General features: G+C 41.1%; 1 protein-coding gene across 15 annotated transcripts in view; it reads right to left on the bottom strand.

Moving 5' to 3' along the window:
• AMBRA1 (autophagy and beclin 1 regulator 1) overlaps positions 1 to 20,966 on the bottom strand; it is a 173,724-nt gene that overhangs the window by 32,186 nt on the left and 120,572 nt on the right. For all 15 annotated transcript variants that reach the window (XM_089914857.1, XM_089914856.1, XM_089914859.1 and 12 more), the window contains one exon: positions 12,544 to 12,654. In XM_089914857.1, coding sequence (XP_089770983.1) covers positions 12,544 to 12,654 — 111 coding nt within the window. The remainder of the gene's footprint in view (positions 1 to 12,543; positions 12,655 to 20,966) is intronic.

The raw sequence follows: 20,966 nt of genomic DNA, 5'->3' as shown, positions 1-20,966 counted from the left end.
AGGGTAAGAAAGTTTGGAGTTGATGGTATAAAAAATTCTGGGTCAAGAAATCTGGGGGTCTCTCTAAGGGCCTGAACCTGAACCCTCTCTAGAAATACTAAAGGCTGCCTTATCAAACTAAAATGTCATGGAACAAGCAACACAAGACACACAAAAGATATGTCTCTTCTACCACTTTAATAGGAAACTACAGAGAGTCAACACAACCATAACCACATGCTGAGTCTTAGCTCACACTTAGGAAACATCACTTGAGAGATGAGCTAGGGAAAAAGTTATTAAAAATTGTTCCTGGAGAGCCACTCAACAGCTGTTATTGTCCAAAACTGAGATGAATGAAAATGTAAACCCACTGATTCCAAGAAATAGGTGATCCAGGTAAAACTTCCTTGGGGGTGAGAATCCTACTCCCGATCTCTATGTGACCTTGGAGAAGGAAATCATTTCACCAGTTTTCGTCTTATTTTCTCATTTAAGAAAACTGGAGCATTTAGAGACTTCAGTCTTCTGGACGGCTCCTTGCTAATGCTAATCCCTAATTCCACAAGAGAGGATAAAGAGAAACAAAGCCTAGCCCTGGCTGGATGGCTGGAACTATTTTCATTTCTCACTACGCTCTATCCCTCGCCCATACCATAAGCCAATGACCATGGGCAGCCCCAGTCTGCACGTAGCAGTTACTGAGAATTAAGCACAGTCAGCCAGGCAGCAGGCAGGCTCAGCACCAGCGAGGGAACGGGTGGGGTCGGAGGTGGGGTGGAGGAATGCCTGTCCGTGGGGAGAATCGTGCCACATGACAGGACTAATGAGATGTTAGCTAGCTCTGGGGCTGCACCTGCATGATTTGTTCCGGTTTTCATTTGAATCCCTCTCTGAGGCCCATTGTGCAAATCCCTGCCGGGAGGAAGTGGCCTACCCTTGATGTGAGCCTGGAATCAGATGGCCCACACCATGGGCATGAGCAGAACAGCACAACACATCCAAAGGGACCAAGCTCCTCTGGGCTCTGTCTCATTTAGATCTACTTACATGCAAAGAGACTAATTCACTTTCTCTTATTTGAAGGAGATCACTTCAGATGTCCACTGTCAGAGGCATTATGGTTAAAACAAACAAAAAGGCAAGTTCAACTGCCCTCACCAGATTCCAGGTGATCTACTCCAGGAAGCCAAATGGCCTGACCAGGAAGGTCAAGGGCAAGTTTCCCCAGGAAATTACCTTAAGGAAAACAAAACAAAGAGCTGCTTTCCAGGGGGAACGTGAGACTTATGGGATCAGGGATTCAGAGTGATTTCTAAAACTCTATATTCATCCCCCTTTCCCTGTGTGTGTTGTTAATGAAGCCATAGAGATGACAGAGGAGATCAAAAAAGACATCAGAACACATTGATTAGGCTATTGTGCCAACTCCTGGGGGCTGACACCTACAGCACCATTACACATAAAGCTGAGGAGGGACCACAAGGATGGTTCTGTTTGCTAACTAATAAGATAATGACATCCAAATACTCAATGCTATCACCATTAGGGCTCTGTACTGCTCAACTTCCAACCCACCATCTGCTCGAGCCTGTATGGCTAGATTTATCTAGTTAGCACTGAGACTGTCTGCTCCTTACTCAGGGTCCCAAGCCTGTTGCCAAAAAGATAATCTCCTCCCCCTTCCCAGGACTGACACAGGATTACAGTTGGGGCTACAAAACCAAAGCAACTGCGGGAGCTTCAACAGTGAGTCCAGGGACTTCCCTAGTGGCGCAGTGGTTAAGAATCTGCCTGCCAATGCAGGGGACACGGGTTCGAGCCCTGGTCTAGGAAGATCCCACATGCCGCGGAGCAACTAAGCCCCTGCGCCACAACTACTGAGCCTGCACTCTAGAGGCTGCGAGCCATGACTACTGAGTCTGCGCGTGCCATAACTACTGAAGCCCGCGTGCCTAGAGCCCATGCTCTGCAACAAGAGAAGCTAATGCAATGAGAATCCTGCCTACTGCAACGAAGAGTAGCCCCGGCTCGCTGCAACCAGAGAAAGCCTGCGTGCAGCAACAAAGACCCAACACAGCCAAAAATAAAATAAATTAAAAAAAAAAAAAGTGAGTCCATCTTGGTTTTCTAACCTTTATGTTGGCACAATCCTCAGAAAGGTAAAAAGAAACTGACAATTTAGACTGCAACCATCAAAGGCAGAGAGAGAAAGAAAGCAATGACAAGTATTAAGTAGGACATGAAAATAAACAGAAAAGGAAATGGGACTCTGTGGGCTTTAAGGCAGCTTTGTATGGTTTCCATTTTATCTACATTTAATGTCCCAAAAATGCATGGTGAGTATTTTATGAAAGTCGGCTTTTCTATCTTGCTGTTACAGACATCTAGCTTGTATGTGTTAACCTGCAATTCAGTCAAACACACAGAAGCCTACAATGACCCTCAAAACTCACCACCAACATTAAAAAAGCACTGAACTAGATACTGCCAGATTAATTACTAAAAGGGGTCTGCGGGTGAGGGGGAAAGTACAAGTAAGGTTTTCCTTCTTTTGGGAGGCTCGGCTCTAAGCCCACGAAAAACTGGGCATATAGACAAAAAGCATTTTGTCAGCCTCAAATTCAAGCCATGGTGTTTGTGTTTGTACTGTATTATGATGATTCCAAGTCAATGGCCATCTCCCAAATTTTGTCCCATCCCCTCAACTCCACCCAATTTCACAACTGCTCCCAGTTCCTGCAGTGAGCTCAGAGAGAGATATGCAAATAACAAGTGAAAAGAGAATGCTAAAAATTAAAATGGAGCTTCTCCAGCAGTATGTTTCCCTTTCAGAACTTGTACAGCTAGGGATCTAGGGTTTTACTTCTACCATAATGAAGGGGATGTAATAGGCACAGAGTGATCTGGTAGCTTCACTGAGTAGTGGGTGGTGTGTTTACAGTTTCATTAATATTTCAAAGCTCCAATTAGCAATTTACATTTATTGCTTGTTGTATATTAATTTCATGGAAATTAATATACAACAAGCAATGGAAATGGAAATGTTGAGATGGAACATGGAATGGAAATGGAAATGTTCAGTTACAGTGGTGAGTGGTCACTGCTTCAATTCGCTCATGCAGCTTCTTCTCGTAAGGCTGAAATTTTGATGAGTTAATTTACAAAGGGAGAGATTTCCTGGGTCTCTGTTACTTCTTTTCTCAGGCCATAGCAAAGTAATGCACTAATGACAAGGAGAGCTCATCCTTTTTGGACTCAATAATGATGTAAGCAGGTAGAGAAAAAGGTGAAGTTAAATACAGTTTAAGACAGTGGCAACCCACACACCACTAGAAACCTTTGTTCTGCTCCCTGCCTTGCCTTACCACAGTGGTTCTCAAGTATCAGCATGCATCATAATCACCTGGAGGGCTTATTAAAACACAGAACGCTGGGGTGAGGCCTGAGAATTTGTATTTTTAGCAAGTTCCCAGGCATCTGATGTTGCTGGTCTGGGACCACACTTGAAAACTGCTGTCTCACCAAACAGTCCTTGACCCCTGAGCTGGAGCTCCAGCAAACTGCCCTGCACTTAAAGGCAAAACACATGTGGGGAATGATGATGGAGCAGTTAGCTGGGCAGCTGAGAATGGAAATAAAGTCTAGGAAAGAAAGGATTTTTCAAATCAAAACTGCTTAAGAGCTTCAGGGGGCAGCTCCAGGAGGAGCAAAAACAATGCAGAAGACAGCAGGAAGCCATGTTCCAGACTGTGCAATGTAATCTCCTCCTAATTATAAATGATTTCCAAGTTAAAATGCCCTAGCAGGGAATGGGAGGGGTAAGAAGTACTGATGCCTGGAGGAGCAGAGGGCTCTGCCTTTCTATCAGCTCCATAAATTATAAACAAACACCTTGTACAAAGATCGGTTTGTAGCCTGTTGCTGGCTGGCCAGATGAGGCCACGGGAGCGATGAGCAGTTGCAGTACTTTTACAAATGCATTAGATATGGATTTGGAAAACCCAAAGGGGTTTAAATCAGCAGGAAAATTTCCTTTTCACTATCTCTGAGCCCTCAGAGTTCAGAATAGGACCTCCTGCACAGAGCTCCAATGACACTATATAAGCATTCCCAACGGCACCAATCACTACATCCTCTCTGGATGTGTGTGCGCCCCACACTGCTCAGCCCCTGGGTTTCTTAAGGTCCGTTCCGTCAGGGCACCCTGGTGACTAATGCTATTCTCCCACAAGAGTTCACTCTTAAAAACCACAGTGAATCTAATGAGCTATTTTTTCCCCCATGAGAGCGGTTTCAAAATTATCTATGTTATATGAGGCCTTATTCACAAATTTCTAAACGCTTTACAGATAGTAATTCATTAATCCTGTATCTCAACTAAGAGAAACAGGTGGTAACACTCTTTAGCCTAATTCTAGAAAAGAGTTAAATTCAATTCAGATAAGTCAGATGACCTCTTAACAACACAGTGGCTGCTGAACACGTGAGTAAAACTGAGGGCCAGTGGCTCCCAGGCATGAGCTGTGCCAAAGCCAAACACTTCCCTCCTCTGGGAAGTATGCAAGGTTCAGAAACAAATCCTACAGATTCCCAACTGAACTCTGCTGACAGCTGAATCTACCAGATTCAGAACTGTAACTAGACTTTATTCAGACCAACCAGAAAAAGCAGTTAGAGTTAATTACAGGAGCCTCAGGTGAAAGTGACTGTCATTCTAGAGGGTAATACCATGGCAAGGAACACTGGCCACCATCAGACATATACGCCCTAAACTCCTAGAATGCCAAGTATTTCCCAAGGCCAAAACTCTGAGAAAAATAGGGCACTTTTAAAAAGCAGAATTCTAACACCGCACAGGACTTAAATGAGGAAGAAAGGTGAGCCAAACTAAATGAGTCAATCTGGTTGCACATGATGCTTTTTGATCAGCTCAGGTTTTACAACAGCCATGATCAAAGGAAGAAAGAAGGAACACAGAAGGTGAATGACAGGAAGTTGTAGTCAGAACAAGTACAGAACTTGTACAAAGAATGTTAAGGACAACCAAAAAGACTGTCTCAGCTCTGCTAGCAGCATATCCAATGCCTGTATTCTTCTGAATATTTGGTTTTTCTATCAAAGAAAATTGTCTCCAACTGGGGAGAAACAACATGCTTCAGAAGGATCAGAAGCCAATTACAGATGAGGCAACAGGTTAAAAGAGAACTATCTTTTTTACATGAACATCACTTTACAGAGATGGAAAATACACCTCTCAGAGTACTGAAAACAGGGGCAGGGGTGACTTTAGAATTATAGCCATACTCTCAAAGAATCACAGTATAATTTCCAAGAAAAAGACATGATAAAAAGAGCTAACATTTACTGACCATTTACTACAGAAAGTGCCAGATGCCGTACAGAGTGCCTGACATGTATCAATGTTAACTAATTTAATTCTCCTAACAATCCTATGAGGTTGGCACTATTATAACCCTCATTTTATAGACAAGGAAACTAAGGTGTAGAGAGATTAAGTAACCAAGGTCACACTGCTAGAAGGTGGCTGAGCAAAACTTGAACCTGGACATTGTAGCTGAAGAGTTCATTTGCTTAACCATCACAGGACAGTTCACAAAGAAAACGTTATCAAAGAACTACCTCTCCCTATGCTTGTGAAAAAAAGGGAAGAAAAAAGCATCAGGCTCCGACCTTTAAAGTATAAAAAGTACCAAGTAATTCCAATACTATTTAAGCTGTTCCAGACAAAAAGAAAAACTTTCAAATTATATTTGTAACACAAGCATAACACTGATACCAAAACTCATAGATTTTATGAAAAAGAATAGGATAGATCCATCTCACAAATTTCAAGGAAAAAACTCTTAAGTAAATTATTAGCAAGCTACATGGAAAGAATTTAATGTTAAAGCATATACCATGAACCAGGTGGGGTTTATTCAAGGGATGTAAGGTTGGGTTCAATATTACAGAATCTATCAACATAATGATTTCGGGGCTTCCCTGGTGGTGGTGGTGAAGAACCCACCTGCCAAAAAAAAAAAAAAAAAAAAAAAAAAAAGAACCCGCCTGCCAATGCAGGGGACACGGGTGTGAGCCCTGGTCCGGGAAGATCCCACATGTCATGGAGCAACTAAGCCCATGCACTGCAACTACTGAGCCTGCGCTCTAGAGCCCGCGAGCCACAACTACTGGAGCCTGCATGCCTAGAGCCCGTGCTCCGCAACAAGAGAAGCCTCCACGCTGAGAAGCCCGCGCACCACAACAAAGAGTAGACCCTGCTCATCACAACTAGAGAAAGCCCGCGCAGCAATGAAGACCCAACGCAGCCAAAAATAGATAAATTAAAAACAATAATAATCAAGGGAAGTTTATTGGTACTATTGGGATTTAAAAATTAATTTAAGGTCAATTAAGTCTCCAGATACTTGTTTAAAAAAAACCATAATGATCTCATTATTAGGTCAAAGGAGAGAAAAAAACATGATCACCTTCAGAGATGCTGATAAGGCAAGACTAAATTTAACATCTATTCTTTTTTTTTGCGGGGGCAGTTAGGGGGGAGTCCTAACCACTGAACCGCCAGGGAATTCCGAGTATCTATTCTTGATTAAAAACTCACAATAAAATAAGAATAATGACTTCCTTAAAACAATAAACTAGTTCTGGTTCAACCCAAAAGTCAGCAATATGCTTACTGGGAAAAAGCTAGAAGTTTTTCTACTGAAATGAGGAATGATATGAGCATGCCTGCTATTATTTAACATTGTTCTGATGGTAGCAGCCAATGCACTTAGACAAGAGGAAGAAATCACAGGTGTACAACTTGGAACAGAGGAGGTAAAATTAATACTATTTACAGATAACATACTTAGAAAACCCATGAGATTTAACTGAATAACAACTATAATTAGTAAACAAATTCAGTAAAATAGAATTTTTTTTTAAAGCTTGTAACAATAAACTTTAAAAATGTATAAAATTACACGAAGAAAACTTTAAAACATTCCTAAGACCACAAGAGAGACTTGGAGAAACTGAAAAATCATACCATGTTCTTACATAAGAAGATACCATAACAATATTGAGTCTCCTTAAGTTACTTTATATGTTCAATGCGATCGCATTAATTACACTAACAGAATTTTTTCAGGGGGGTGAAGGGAAGAAGCGAGGTAGTTTTAAAGTCCATACAGAAAACCAAAATGTTCAAGCAGGCAAGAAATTTTGGATTAAAAAAATAACAAGAGGAGACTAGTCCTACCAGATTCTAAAATAGAGCCTCAAACTTAAACCAATGTGGTACTGTTACATGAATAATCAGACAGATCCCTGGGACAGAAGAGACAGAATAAATACATTCAAATACTCAACAGGAAATTAACAGGATGAAAGTGACATCCCAAATCAATGGGGACAAATAGATCATTTTATAAACTGGCTGCGACAAATGAGTAGCACATGGGAGAAAAGTTGGATCATACTCTGCTTATTTAGGACTAGGTTAAACTTCTGATGAATCAAAGATTTAAAGTAAAAAACTAAAATATAAAAGTACTAACTGATCTTCTTGATGCTGCCACAAAATCTAGGAACCATAAAAGGAAAGTTGGATAATTCTGACTACTTAAAATAAGTTCTATGACAAAAATAACCTTCAGCAGAGTCAAAAGACAAATGACAACCAGGAAACTCCTATTATGAGTTAATTTTCTGATTTATAAAGAGCTCCTGTAGAACTGGTAAGGAAAAGATCAACAACACAATAAAAAAAAAAATAGGTAAAGCACAGAGACAAGCCAAGAAAAGGCAACACATGTGGCTAAATGTATGCAGAGCCACACAACCTGGTTTATAATATGAGAAATACAAATTTAAAATACCTACATACTATTTTTTTTTTTTAATTTTTTTGGCTACACCACGCGGCTTGCAGGATCCTAGTTTCCTGACCAGGGATTGAACCCTTGCCCCCAACAGTGGAAGTGCAGAGCCCTAACCACTGGACCACCAGGGAAGTCCCACCTACATAGTATTTTTTACCATCAGATTTGTAAATACCCCAAAATATGATAGCACAAGCAAGAGTTTAGGGACACATGCACCCTCATGAACCACAAGGGAGTGTATAAATTGGTATCATCTCTACAGAGGGTGATTTAGCAGTATCTACCGAAATCACGAATCTACATATTCTTCCTCCCTACAATTCCATTTCTAGGAATTTATCCTATGATATACTTGCACATATGCAAAATGACAAACTGTGGCATGGTTTGTATAGCAAAAGACTGGAAACAACTTAAAAGTTCCTCAGCAGAGGGGCTTCCCTGGTGTTCCAGGGGTTAAGACTCTACACTCCCAACACAGGTAGCCTGGGTTCAATCCGTGGTTAGGGAACTAGATCCCGCATGCTGCAACTAAAGATTCTGCATGCCACAGCAAACATCCCACATGCCACAACTAAGACCCGGAGCAGACAAAAAAAAAAAAAAAAAAATTCCTCAGCAGAACACTGGTTAAAAAATAACTGGTTAAAAAATGGACAGTGGGAGGACTTTCTTGGTGACAAAGTGGTTAAGAATCGGCCTGCCTGGTCCAGGAAGATCTCACATGCTGCGGAGCAACTAAGCCCGTGCGCCACAACTACTGAGCCTCCGCTCTACAGCCCGCAAGCTACAACTACTGAGCCTGTGTGCCACAACTACTGAAGCCCGCATGCCTAGAGCCTGTGCTCTGCAACAAGAGAAGCCACCGCAATGAGAAGCCTGCGCACCGCAACGAAGAGTAGTCCCCGCTTGCCACAACTAGAGAAAGCCCACGTGCAGCAACAAAGACCCAACACAGCCATAAATAAATAAATAAATATGTGTGTGTGTATATATATATATAAAGGACAGTGGGATACTAGGCAGCCATTAAAAAAGAACTGAGTAAATGCTTTATGTACTGATACGGAAAGATCACCAAGACATAAAGTAAAGAAAGCAAGGTACAGAAAGAAAAGTATGTATAACATGCTACCATTTAGGTTAAGTAGAGGTGGAAAAACAAATATTTGCATGTACTTGTATATACATACGATATCGTTGAAGAGGTATGCAAGACACTGCTCATTGTGGTTGCCTATGGGGTGGAGTGGTGGGTAGCTGGGAGCAGGATTGGGAAACTTTTCACTGTATATCCTTTTACATTTTAAAAATCTTTGGTAAATGTATTTCAGATTATAATAAAAGAAACGAAGCAAATAAAATAACGCAACAAAGTACCTAGGGAAAATTATGGCAAACACCTGGGCCAGAAATCTATAAACAAGCAAACAGTATTTAATAAGGGAAAAGGTAGATTGCATTTGATTTCTAGTAAAGAATAGATTATTGAACATGCGGCTTAAAAGCACTTAGAAAAAAATGATTGCTACTGAGGTTTCACTAAGATCAGGACATGAAAAAATTGACCTCATTTTCATGGTCTGATAAGGATACCAAGATTGGCATACTGGGAAATGCCATAGAAGGGGCTATCTTGATTACTTTAAGGTATCTGACCAACTCTTACAATACCCTATAGACAAGATAGAAAAATATGGGCTTCACATGCGAACAACCAAGCCTAGGTGCAAATTCGTGAACCAAAATTGACACAGAGCAAGCCCACAGGAACATACCACAACACTTGGTGCAAAGTCCTGACTGATGCACTAGTTTTGCTAGCAATCCAAAGTTAAGACAGAGGGGGGACTTTCCTGGTGGCACAACTGGTTAAGAGTCTGCGCTCCCGGGACTCCCTGGTGGCGCAGTGGTTAAGAATCCACCTGCCAATGCAGGGGACACGGGTTCGAGCCCTGGTCCAGGAAGGTCCCACATGCCGCGGAGCAGCTAAGCCCGTGTGCCACAACTACTGAGCCTGTGCTCTAGAGCCTGCGAGCCACAACTACTGAGCCTGCGCACCTAGAGCCCGTGCCTGGCAACAAGAGAAGCCACCACAATGAGAAGCCCACGCACCGCAACGAAGATTAACCCCTGTTCACCGCAACTCGAGAAAGCCCTTGCACAGCAACGAAGACCCAATGCAGCCAAAAATAAATAAATAAATAAATAAATAAATGTATTAATTTTTATTAAAAAAACAGTCTGCACTCCCAATGCAGGGAGCCTGGGTTCGATCCCTGGTCAGGGAACTAGATCCCACATACGTGCCGCAACTAAGAGTTCTCATGCCTCAACTAAGGAGCCCGCCTGCCGTAACTAAGACCTGGCACAACCAAATAAGTAAATAAATAAATATTTTTTTAAAAACCAGAAAAACAAAGTAAGACAGAGGGACTTCCCTCGTGGTCCAGTGATTAAGAATCCACCTTCCAATGCAGGGGACTCAGGTTCAATCCCTGGTCGGGGAACTAAGATCTTACATGCCTCGGGGCAACTAAGCACTCCCGCCACAACAAAAGAGCCCTCATGCTGCAACTAAGACCCTATGCAGCCCAAAAAAAAAAAAAAAAAGAAAAAGAATTAAAGTGCTTAGTGTTAAAAAAAAAAAAGAGAGAAAATATGTTTATCAAATTAGAAGATGATGTAAGGCTGGGAAAAAAAGGGCTGAATCAAAGTTCAAAAAAATGTTGAGAGGCAGGAACTAAGAAGAGCAATTGACACTATTAAGATAAAACTTAACAGAAACAAATACAAACCTTTGGTTTTTAAAACATTCGAACTGCACAAGTAAGTACAGGACAGTAAAGTCTTGGTTTATTAATAGTTATCAAGTATTTTTTTAATAAATAAATACATTTATTTATTATTTATTTATGTTTGGCTTCATTGGGTCCTCGTTGCTGTGCACGGGCTTTCTCTAGTTGTGGTGAGCAGGAGCTACTTTTCATTCCAGTGAGCAGGCTTCTCATTGCGGTGGCTTCCCTTGTTGCAGAGTGTGGGCTCTAGGCACGTAGGCTTCAATAGTTGCAGCACACGGGCCCAGCAGTTGTGGCTCGTAGGCTCAAGAGTGCAGGCTCAGTAGATGTAGCGCATGGGCTTAGTTGCTTCACGGCATGTGGGATCTTCCTGGACCAGAGATCGAACCCGTGTCTCCTGCATTGGCAGGCAGATTCTTAACCACTGTGCAACCAGGGAAGTCCCATCAAGGAATTTTAAGTGACTGCAAACTCAATAGTGGCTTCAGAAAAAGCTGTTGAAATCTTAAGCTGAACTAACACTGTCCAAACCATCATTGTACGCTGTTTTGGACAGCTCTCATCTGGAGTGTTCTACGTTGTTCTGCCACCTCAAAGCCTAAAGAGGAAATGAGCAGAACTGTCAAGGATTTGAAAACCAGATCGTAAAAGGAATCTCAGGAATTCTGGCCCAAAAAGAATGATTTAAAGGGAAGTGGCAGTTTATCTTCAAATAGCTTGAGAACTGTCACTTAGAAGAGACGTCATTAAACTTATTCTATGGAGATTCAGAGGTAGAACTAGGACCAATGGGAGGAAGTGACAGCAAGGGAAATGGTGGCTGGGTATAAGAAAAAACATTTGAACAGGAATTTAGCAGTGATGGACTAGGGCCAACTCATCAGACAGTGTGACCTATCTGAAGTGTTCAAGCAGAGGCTGAACCACTACTTCCCAAGGATGTGTGAGAGTCCGTCATCAGATAGAAAGTGAAATGAGATGCCTAAAATGCTGTGATTGGGCTTCCCTGGTGGTGCAGTGGTTGAGAATCCGCCTGCTAATGCAGGGGACATGGGTTCAGGCCCTGGTCCGGGAAGATCCCACATGCCGCGGAGCAACCAAGCCCGTGCACCACAACTGCTGAGCCTGCGCTCTGGAGCACACGAGCCACAACTACTGAAGCCCGTGTGCCAAGACTGCTGAAGCCTGAGCGCCTGGAGCCTGTGCTCCATGGCAGTGAGAAGCCCTCACACTACGGCGAGGAGTGGCCCCCACTCGCTTCAACTGGAGAGGGCCCGCACACAGCAACGGAAGACCCAACGCAGCCAATAAATTAATTAATTAATTAATTTTGAAAAAATGATGTGGTTTCAATCGAACAACTGGGGCATGGGGTTGAGGACTCGTAGAAGCTGGGAAAACGGACTGACAGACAGACATGTTTGTAAATCACACATCAATCAGGCCACTCCCTTTGTTCTATTCAGATCTAGATTAATAAATGAGTTTATCATCACTGTAGTCTTTCCTCAAGGGTCTGGCTCTCAGTTTCTACACTCCCTTCTCCTCTTCCTCTGAGTTCCACCCAAACTTCTAGGCTTGCGACAATGAACTACTAGTTGGTAAACTCCTGGGGCAGATATCTTCATTTTGGTGTCCACCTTAGCATTGTTCTGATCACTGTACCAAAGCATTGTTCACTGCTCAGGGTGGGTGCTCAATACACGTTTGCTGAATTGCTTAACGAGAGTCAGAGAAGAACTGCAGAAATGGCACACGGCAGTCAGCTGCTCAACAAGGCGATGAAAAATCCAGTGCTATGTGGGTTTCTGAGCTCTGGCTCACCAGTAAGAGTCAGACCTTCCACCAGTATCCCCAGTTCTACCTTGGCTTACCATTACTGATTTCTGGGAGGTCAAACTTAGTGAAGTCCCACCACTGGAGCCGGTAGGTAGTATTGGCAATGTTACTGGCCACGGCAGACTGTCCATCACCAATCACTGCCCCTGGTGGGGGAGAAGACAAAGAGAGCACATTATAGTGTTTATCTATATGTTTCCATTGCAAACATGAGACAAAACTAGGATTAGTAGAAAAGGGAGAAAAGGAAGAATCACAACTAAGGCTGAAGAAAGCTGACAAGTCCTGTCAAGTCTCTATCTCAGAGAAACCAGACATGTTTCTCAAGAACAATTCTACATGTAAATATAGTATAATACAATATAGTATAGTATAGTATAGTATAGTATAGTATAGTATAGTATAGTATAGTATAGTATAATATAAATCAGCCCCCTTCCCATTATTACATAACATTTACTGAGTGCCAACAATGTGGCACGTACTGTATATATCCTATCTGGTAGGCTCACAATCTAAAGAGACAAATGGGTGTTCATAAAAATTCTGGGAAAGACACATGAAAAATGGTAGGACACCATTAACACAGAAAAGCATTCAGTCCCTGGATGTCTTTGTGGTAAGCAGCACCCTTTGGGAGAAAGCATCTCCTTTGTATATGACCTTCCTCCTAATAAAACATCTCAAAAGGAAGCTTCGCCCAGGGAAGAGGCAGCCAGCATTCAGCTGATAGGATAGACAGAGACAGCAAAGAACAAATGAGGTAATATTTGTTAATCTCTTCTGGACCTCTGGCATGTAACACAATAGAAATTTATGAGCCTAGCTTTTCCCCCTCAGAATATTTTTATTAAGGCAGTATTTTATAACTCCTGCCCTGCCCCACCCCAGGAGAACTTCCTTGAATCTAGATTCACTTGTAACATCTCACAGTTTAACTTTCCCTGAGACATACACTTCTGTATGACATTTTTTTCCTTGGTAACCAATTAAATAAAAAAGGGATTTTTTTAAAACAGGGTGACACTTTAATTTGCAGTTGTATTTCATTTTACTTGAACATGTCATCTCTTCCTCCTCCTCCTTCCGAGGTGCATTTCATACACACCCACCCTTCTGATCAGACAGAGCCAAACCCTCTTGGGAGAATAGAACATTCTTATGTGCTACACAGCCTAAATGGTATTCTCTGCTGCAAATCAACTCTGACTGAGAAACTGAACTTGTTAGAGCTGACTAGCCTTGGAACAATGGACAGTTCTATACCCAGATTCTTCAGTATCACCATTTTCCTCCTCTGCATTTCACTGCAAGAGGGTCTTGTCTTTTTTTTTTTCCCTCCTTTTAGAGCACTGCATTTATTGCTCTGCTACTCCTGGTGTTTCCCTGTTCTTTCCTCAGATGGTCAAGAGGTTGTTCAGAGAGAAAATGTCCTCCATATAAGCTATGAAATATGAGAAAAGTAGTCTTCTCACTCTTCCTCAGTTGCTTCAGGCCATTGCATGAGAAGACTCTTTTTTAACATTAGTTTACTGATAGAGTCCTTGTCCCTGTTTCAATTTGTTAAGAAAGGTACAAACAACTCATTCCCAAGATGATGATACTTCTAGATTAACATATCGTCAACATGGGCAGGACTGCCCCCATGGGGGTGAAAACTGTTCATGGTGGGGGAAAAATCTTAGAGAGTACAATCCCCAATCCCTGCCAAAGTACTGCAGTACATGAACAGATACACAGCATTATCTGTGATATTAAAATTTCATGGGAGGGGGGTGATTAGGGAAAAAGATGTCTAAAAAGGCTCCTTAGGAAGGTAATGATAAAATAAAGGTTGAGAAATACTGTTTTAGATAAACCAATACCATCCAAACAATACATTCTTTATAATCTTGCAGGTTCAAAGACATTGTTCAAAATGGTCATGATCTCTCTGAAGGCCTAAGAAAGACAGCATTTGAGGGTTCTGTCAATGACCCACTGACCTCAAATCCCTATTGAGGGGGCTTCCCTGGTGGCGCAGTCGTTAAGAATCCGCCTGCCATTGCAGGGAACACAGGTTCAAGTCCTGGCCTGGGAAGATCCCACATGTCGTGGAGCAACTAAGCCCGTGTGCCACAACTACTGAGCCTGTGCTCTAGAGCCCGTGAGCCACAACTACTGAGCCCACGTGCCACAACTACTGAAGCCCACACGCCTAGAGCCCGTGCTCCACAGCAAGAGAAGCCACCACAATGACAAGCCCACACACTGCAACAAAGAGTAGCCGCCGCTCGCCGCAACTAGAGAAAGCCTGTGCACAGCAATGAAGACCCAACACAGAAAAAAAAAAAAAAAATCCCTATTGAGGGCCCTGTGGCATATCACTTAAATGAGGTAAATATATGCCTTTGCTTAAACTTTACAGAAAATTCTGTAATAATGATATCTGACTTGGGAAATTTTGCTGAACCTCTGGGTCATGAGGAGGGTAAGCTGCCTATAGGACTTTCTTTTTGTAAATAAATAAATAAATTTATTTATTTATCCATCTATCCATCTATCTATCTATTTATTGCTGTGTTGGGTCTTGGTTGCTGCGCGAGGGCTTTCTCTAGTTGCGGCGAGCGGGGGCTACTCTTCGTTGTGGTGTGCGGGCTTCTCATTGTGGTGGCTTCTCTTGTTGCAGAGGATGGGCTCTAGGTGCACGGACTTCAGTAGTTGCAGCACGCGGGCTCAGCAGTTGTGGCTCGCGGGCTGAAGAGCACAGGCTCAAGCAGTTGTGGCACACAGGCTTAGTTGCTCCGCAGCATGTGGGATCTTCCTGGACCAGGGATCGAACCCATGTCCCCTGTATTGGCAAGTGGATTCTTAACCACTGCGCCACCAGGGAAGTTCCCCTATAGGACTTCCTTAATAGGAACTTTCTTGAGTTTTCTAGGCCTCCTTGATAATGAAAATAACTTTTTAAATTCCAAGGTCCACTACTCAGGAAAGAATTGTTCAGTTTTATTTGGAACCAGGCTCAATTCCATTGAGGTTATGAATTGTTCCTCTGGCTTGCTTATCTTTATCTAGATGGTTGATATCAACCTCTGACCACCAGTCTCTCTCAAATGATTTTAGTTCCTTATAATTTCCTCCAACTTTTAACAGAAAAGCATATAACCCAAAATGGAAGAAGGCAAGTTGATTTTCTTAGTATATGATGAAAGAAATGCTAGTTCCTAAGACAGGATACGAAAAAAATTGAAAAAACAAACCCCATATCGTAGGAGCTTAAAATCTGGGGGAGAGGACGAGAGCTACAAACAGGAAAACAGTTAAGGAAAATACCAGATGCTTTAAGAGCGCTGTGGGTATATCTGCAACTGGAACAGAAATGACTGAGGCTCCAACTCACAGCTCCAGAAGCATCCTGTATATCCATGCCTCAGGAAACGTCTTCTGGAAAACAGCTGTGCAATAAAATAATCATGTATGGTTGTACTGTGTGGAAGAAACTAGGGAGGTATTCTCTGCCAGCGGTGCCAGAGTGTTGAGGGATGGGGCCTGGCAGCAGGGAGAGTTGATTTTCAGTGCCGCGTAAACATAGATTAGGGAGCTAAAGATGCCAGCAACAGATTATTGTCACCAGGTTCTCTTCTGTAAGAGCTGCAGGCCAACTGAGCCTGTCTCTCAAGAAACATCAGGAAGAAAAAGTAGCACCCTATTAAAAAAAAAGCCCAACCATTTAACAGGCCTCTGGCTACTAAGCTCAAGGTACAGGAAATGTGCCAGAATGAATTAATGGACTGACCCACAAAGTATTTACATAGGAGGCACTTAGCCTTGGAAACCAAATCCTGACAGAATGCTGAGGGATTTCTGAGGGATCAAGGTTTTCTCAGTAATAACAGAATGGAACAAGCTAGACTCAGGGTTTCTCAACCTCCACTATTGATATTTTGGGTCAGATAATTCTTTGTTTAGGGGGTAGGGTGGGTCTTGTGCACTGTAGGATGTTTAGCAGTACCCCTGGCCTCTTCCCACTAGATGCCAGTAGTCACCCACTTGTGACCACCAAAAATGTATCCAGACATTGTCAAATGTTCCCTGGGGATCAAAATCATTCCTGGTTGGGAAACTCCAAGTTAGATAAATACAGCCTACATTTTACTCCAAGACAGGTGCTCTTAGGAAGCACTACTACTGGAATGCTTGCTGCTAAAGGCACCAAAACTGTTGGAGATACTGATTTTGGAGAGAAACCAATAAAAGGCACAGCATTATACAAATATTCCTTTAGCAAACTTCCAGTTTTCCATTTCTGCCATGGATTAGAGTTTGGCTTGAACTGGGATCTCATGTGTCTGTTTTTAACATTGTTTCTGAGAATACGGGCTTCAGAATCAGATGGACCCGATTTTGACTCTTCCTGCTAGTACCTATATCAGTATCACTCTGTGTAAATCAATCTCTCTGAACCTCAGTTTCCTTATCTGTAAAAAGATAATAAAAATTCTTTCAACTTATAGGGCTATTTGGAAAACTTACTGAAATAATAAATGTAAAGTGATGGCAAACAGTAAGTGTCTAATAAATGACCATTAAAATTATTTAATCATTTACTCCAATCTCTGTATGCTTCTCCTCTATAGGTATAGCTCTGGAGTCAACAGCTCATAGACAGAGGTTCTTTTGTAAGAGACTGGCCCAAATAATGTGCCAGGACCAAGGAAGAGAAGCACTTCATTTCAGAATTAAGAGCAAATGCATAGGACCCAGACTCCTTAGTAATGTTCTCCTTGAAAAACAGCTTAGGCCAAGATAGACCACATTCTGGTCCACAAAACACACTGTAACAAATTTAAAAGAACTGAAATCATACAAAGTATGCTGTCAGAACACAAGGAAATTAAACTAGAAATCAGTAACAGAAAGATAACTGGAAAACTCCCTAAATACTTGGAGATTAAGCAACACACTTTAAGTAACACATGGCTCAAAGAAGCCATCGCAAGAGAAATTTTAAAATATATTTTTTTCTTTCTTTCTTTTATTTTTTTGCGGTACGCGGGCCCCTCACTGTTGTGGCCTCTCCTGTTGAGGAGCACAGGCTCCGGACGCGCAGCCTCCGGACGCGCAGGCTCAGCGGCCATGGCTCACGGGCCCAGCCGCTCCGCGGCATGTGGGATCCTCCCAGACCGGGGCACGAACCCGTGTCCCCTGAATCGGCAGGCGGACTCCCAACCACTGCGCCACTAGGGAAGCCCTAAAATATTTTTAACTAAATGAAATACAACTAATTAAAATTTGTGGGATGTAGCGAAAGCAGCGTTTAGACGGAATGTTACTGCTTTGAATGCACATACTAGAAAAGAAGAAAGATCTAAAATCAATAATTTAAACTTCCACTTCAGGAAACAAGAAAAAGAAGAGCAAATTAAATCCAAAGTAAGCAGAAGAAAAGAAATAATCAAAATTAGAGCAGAAATCAGTAAGACTGAAAACAGGAAATCAACAGAGGAAAAAAAAAATCAATGAAATCAAAAGCTGGTTCTTTGAAAAGACCAATAAAATCAATAAACCTTTAGCCAGGCTAACAAAGAAAAAAAGAGGGAAGATACAAATTATTAATACCAGAAATGAAAGACAAGCTATCACTACTGATCCCATGGACACTAAAAGGATAGTAAAGGACTATTATGAACAACTCAAGGCCCACAAGTTTGATAAGCTAGGTGAAATGGACCAATTCCTTGAAAGACACAGACTACCAAAATTGACACAAGAAGAAACAGATGATCTGAATAGGCCTATATCTGTTACACTGAATCAATCATTAAAAACCTCTTAAGACAGAAAGTGCCAGGCCCAGGTGGGTTCACTGGTAAATTCTACCAAACACCTAAGGAAGAAATTACACCAAATCTCCATAATCTCTTCAAGAAAACAGAAGTGGGACTGCTTCTGAGGCCAGCACTACCCTGATACCAAAACTGGACAAAAACATTGAAGAAAGGAAAACTACAGTCTAATATCTTTTATGAACACAGAAGTAAAAATGCTCAACAAAATGCTGGCAAATCGAATATAATAATGTATATAAAAAAAGTTACACACTATGACCAAATGGGGATTTATTCCAGTAGGCAAGGCTGGTTAAACATTTCAAAATCAGTTAATAATATGATACATCACATCAACAGGATAAAGAAGAAAAATCATATGATCATATCAATAGATATAGAAAAGGCACCTGACAAACTCTAAAACCTATTTTTGATAAAAACTATCATCAAACTGGGAAGAGTGGGGAACTTCTCAAGTTGATAAACAATGTCTACAAAAAACCCAGAGCTACATTTAAAGGTGAGAAACGACAGTTGACCCTAGAAAAACATACACGTTTGAACGATGTGGGTCCATTAACATGCAGGTTTTTTTCAATAAATACGTATACAGTACTACATGATCTGCAGTTGGCTGAATCCAGGGTGTGGAACAGCAGATATGGAGGGCTGGCTGTAAAGTTATACATGGATTTTCAACTGTGCGGGAGTCAGAGTCCCTTTCTCCCCACATTGTTCAAGGGTTAACTGTATATGCTTTCCCCGTAAGACTGGGAACAAGCAAGGATGTCTCCTCTCACCACTCCTCTTCAACACTGTACTGGAAGCCTACTTAATGCAATAAGACAAGAAAAGTAAGTAAGAGGTATACAGATTGGAGAAGAAGAAATAAAACTTTCTTTGTTCACAGATACCATAATTGTTTATGTAGAAAATCCCAAAGAATAAAACAACAAACAAGCAAAAAACAAAACCTCCTGGAACTATTAGGTGATTATATTAAGTTGCAAGATAGAAGTCAACTGCTTTCCTATATGCCAGCAATGAATAAATGAATAAATGGAATTGGAATTTGAAGTTAAAAACACAATATCATTTATATTAGCACCAAAAAAAAGGAAAACCTTAAGTATAAATCTAACAAAACATGTACAAGATCTATCTGATGAAACAAATCACAAAAGATCTGAAAAAATATTGGAGAGATATTCCATGTTCGTGGATAGGAATATTTAGCACTGTTAAGATGTCAATTCTTCCCAACTGGATCTATAGATTCAATGCAATCCCAGTCAAAATCCTAGAACATTACTTTGTGAATATCAAAAAACTGATTCTAAAGTTTATCTGGAAAGGCAAAAGATACAGAATAGCCAACGCAATATGCAAAGAAAGAACAAATTTGGAGGACACTATCTGACGTCAAGACTCACTATAAAGCTACAGTCATCAAGATAGTGTGGCATTGGTGAAAGAATATGTCTACTCTAGATCTATGTCTAGACCTATTCTTGATCTATGTCTAGACCAATGGAACAGAAAAAAGAGATCAGAAATAAACCCACACAAATATAGTAAACTGATCTTTGACAAAGGAGCAAAGGCAATTCAATAGAGAATTGAATCTCTTCAAAAACAGTACTGAAACAACTGGATATCCATATACAAACCTATAAAATAAACCTAGACACAAACCTTACACTTTTCAAAAAATTAATTCAAATTGGATAGACCTAGACGTAAAACACAAAACTCTAACTCCTAGGAGATAATATAAGAGATAATCTAGGTGACCTTGGGCTTGGCAAAGACTTTTAAGATACAACACCAAAAGTACAATCCATGAAAAGAAAAAATTGACAAATTTTACTTCATTAAAATTAAAAACTTTTGCTCTGTGAAAGACACTGTTAAAAAGAATGAAGAGACAACAGTCTGGCAGAAAATCTTTGCAAAACACTTAACTGATAAAGGACTGGTATCCAAAATATACAAAGAACTCTTAAAACTCAACAATAACAAAAAACCCAATTAAAAAATGGGCAAAGGATCTAAACAGACACCTCACCAAAGAAGATATACAGATGGCACATAAGCATATGAAAAGATGCTCAACATCATTCCTCATCCGGGAACTGCAAATTAAAACAACAAAGAGAAACCACTACACGATTGTCACAATCGCTGAAATCCAAAACACTGATAACACCAAATGCGGAACAGGATGTGAAACAACAGGAACTCCCATTCCTTGCTGGTGGGAATGCAAAATGGTACAGCCACTTTGGAAGACAGTTTGGCAGTTTCTTGCAAAACTAAACATACTCTTACCATATGATCCAGCAATCATGCTTCTTGGTATTTACACAAATGAGTTGAAAGCGTTATGTCCACACAAAACCTACACAGAGATGTTTATAGCAACTTTATTTGTAACTGCCAAACCTTAAAAGCAACCAAGATGTCCTTTAATAGGAGAATGGATAAGTAAACTGTGGTACATCCATACAATGGAATATTATTCAGTTCTAAAAAGAAATGAGCTATCAAGCCATGAAAAAACATGGAAGAAATTTAAGTATATATTATTAAGTGAAAGAAGCAAAAAGCTATATATTGTATGATTCTAAACTATATGTCATTCT

Source organism: Delphinapterus leucas, chromosome 7, assembly GCF_059928025.1.
Source record: "Delphinapterus leucas isolate spDelLeu-1000000601 "Yukka" chromosome 7, BTC_Dleu_Yukka2, whole genome shotgun sequence".
Taxonomy (NCBI): Eukaryota; Metazoa; Chordata; class Mammalia; order Artiodactyla; family Monodontidae; genus Delphinapterus; species Delphinapterus leucas.
The sequence above is the reverse complement of the archived record's forward strand: the minus strand, read 5'-3'. Positions and strand labels throughout refer to the sequence as shown.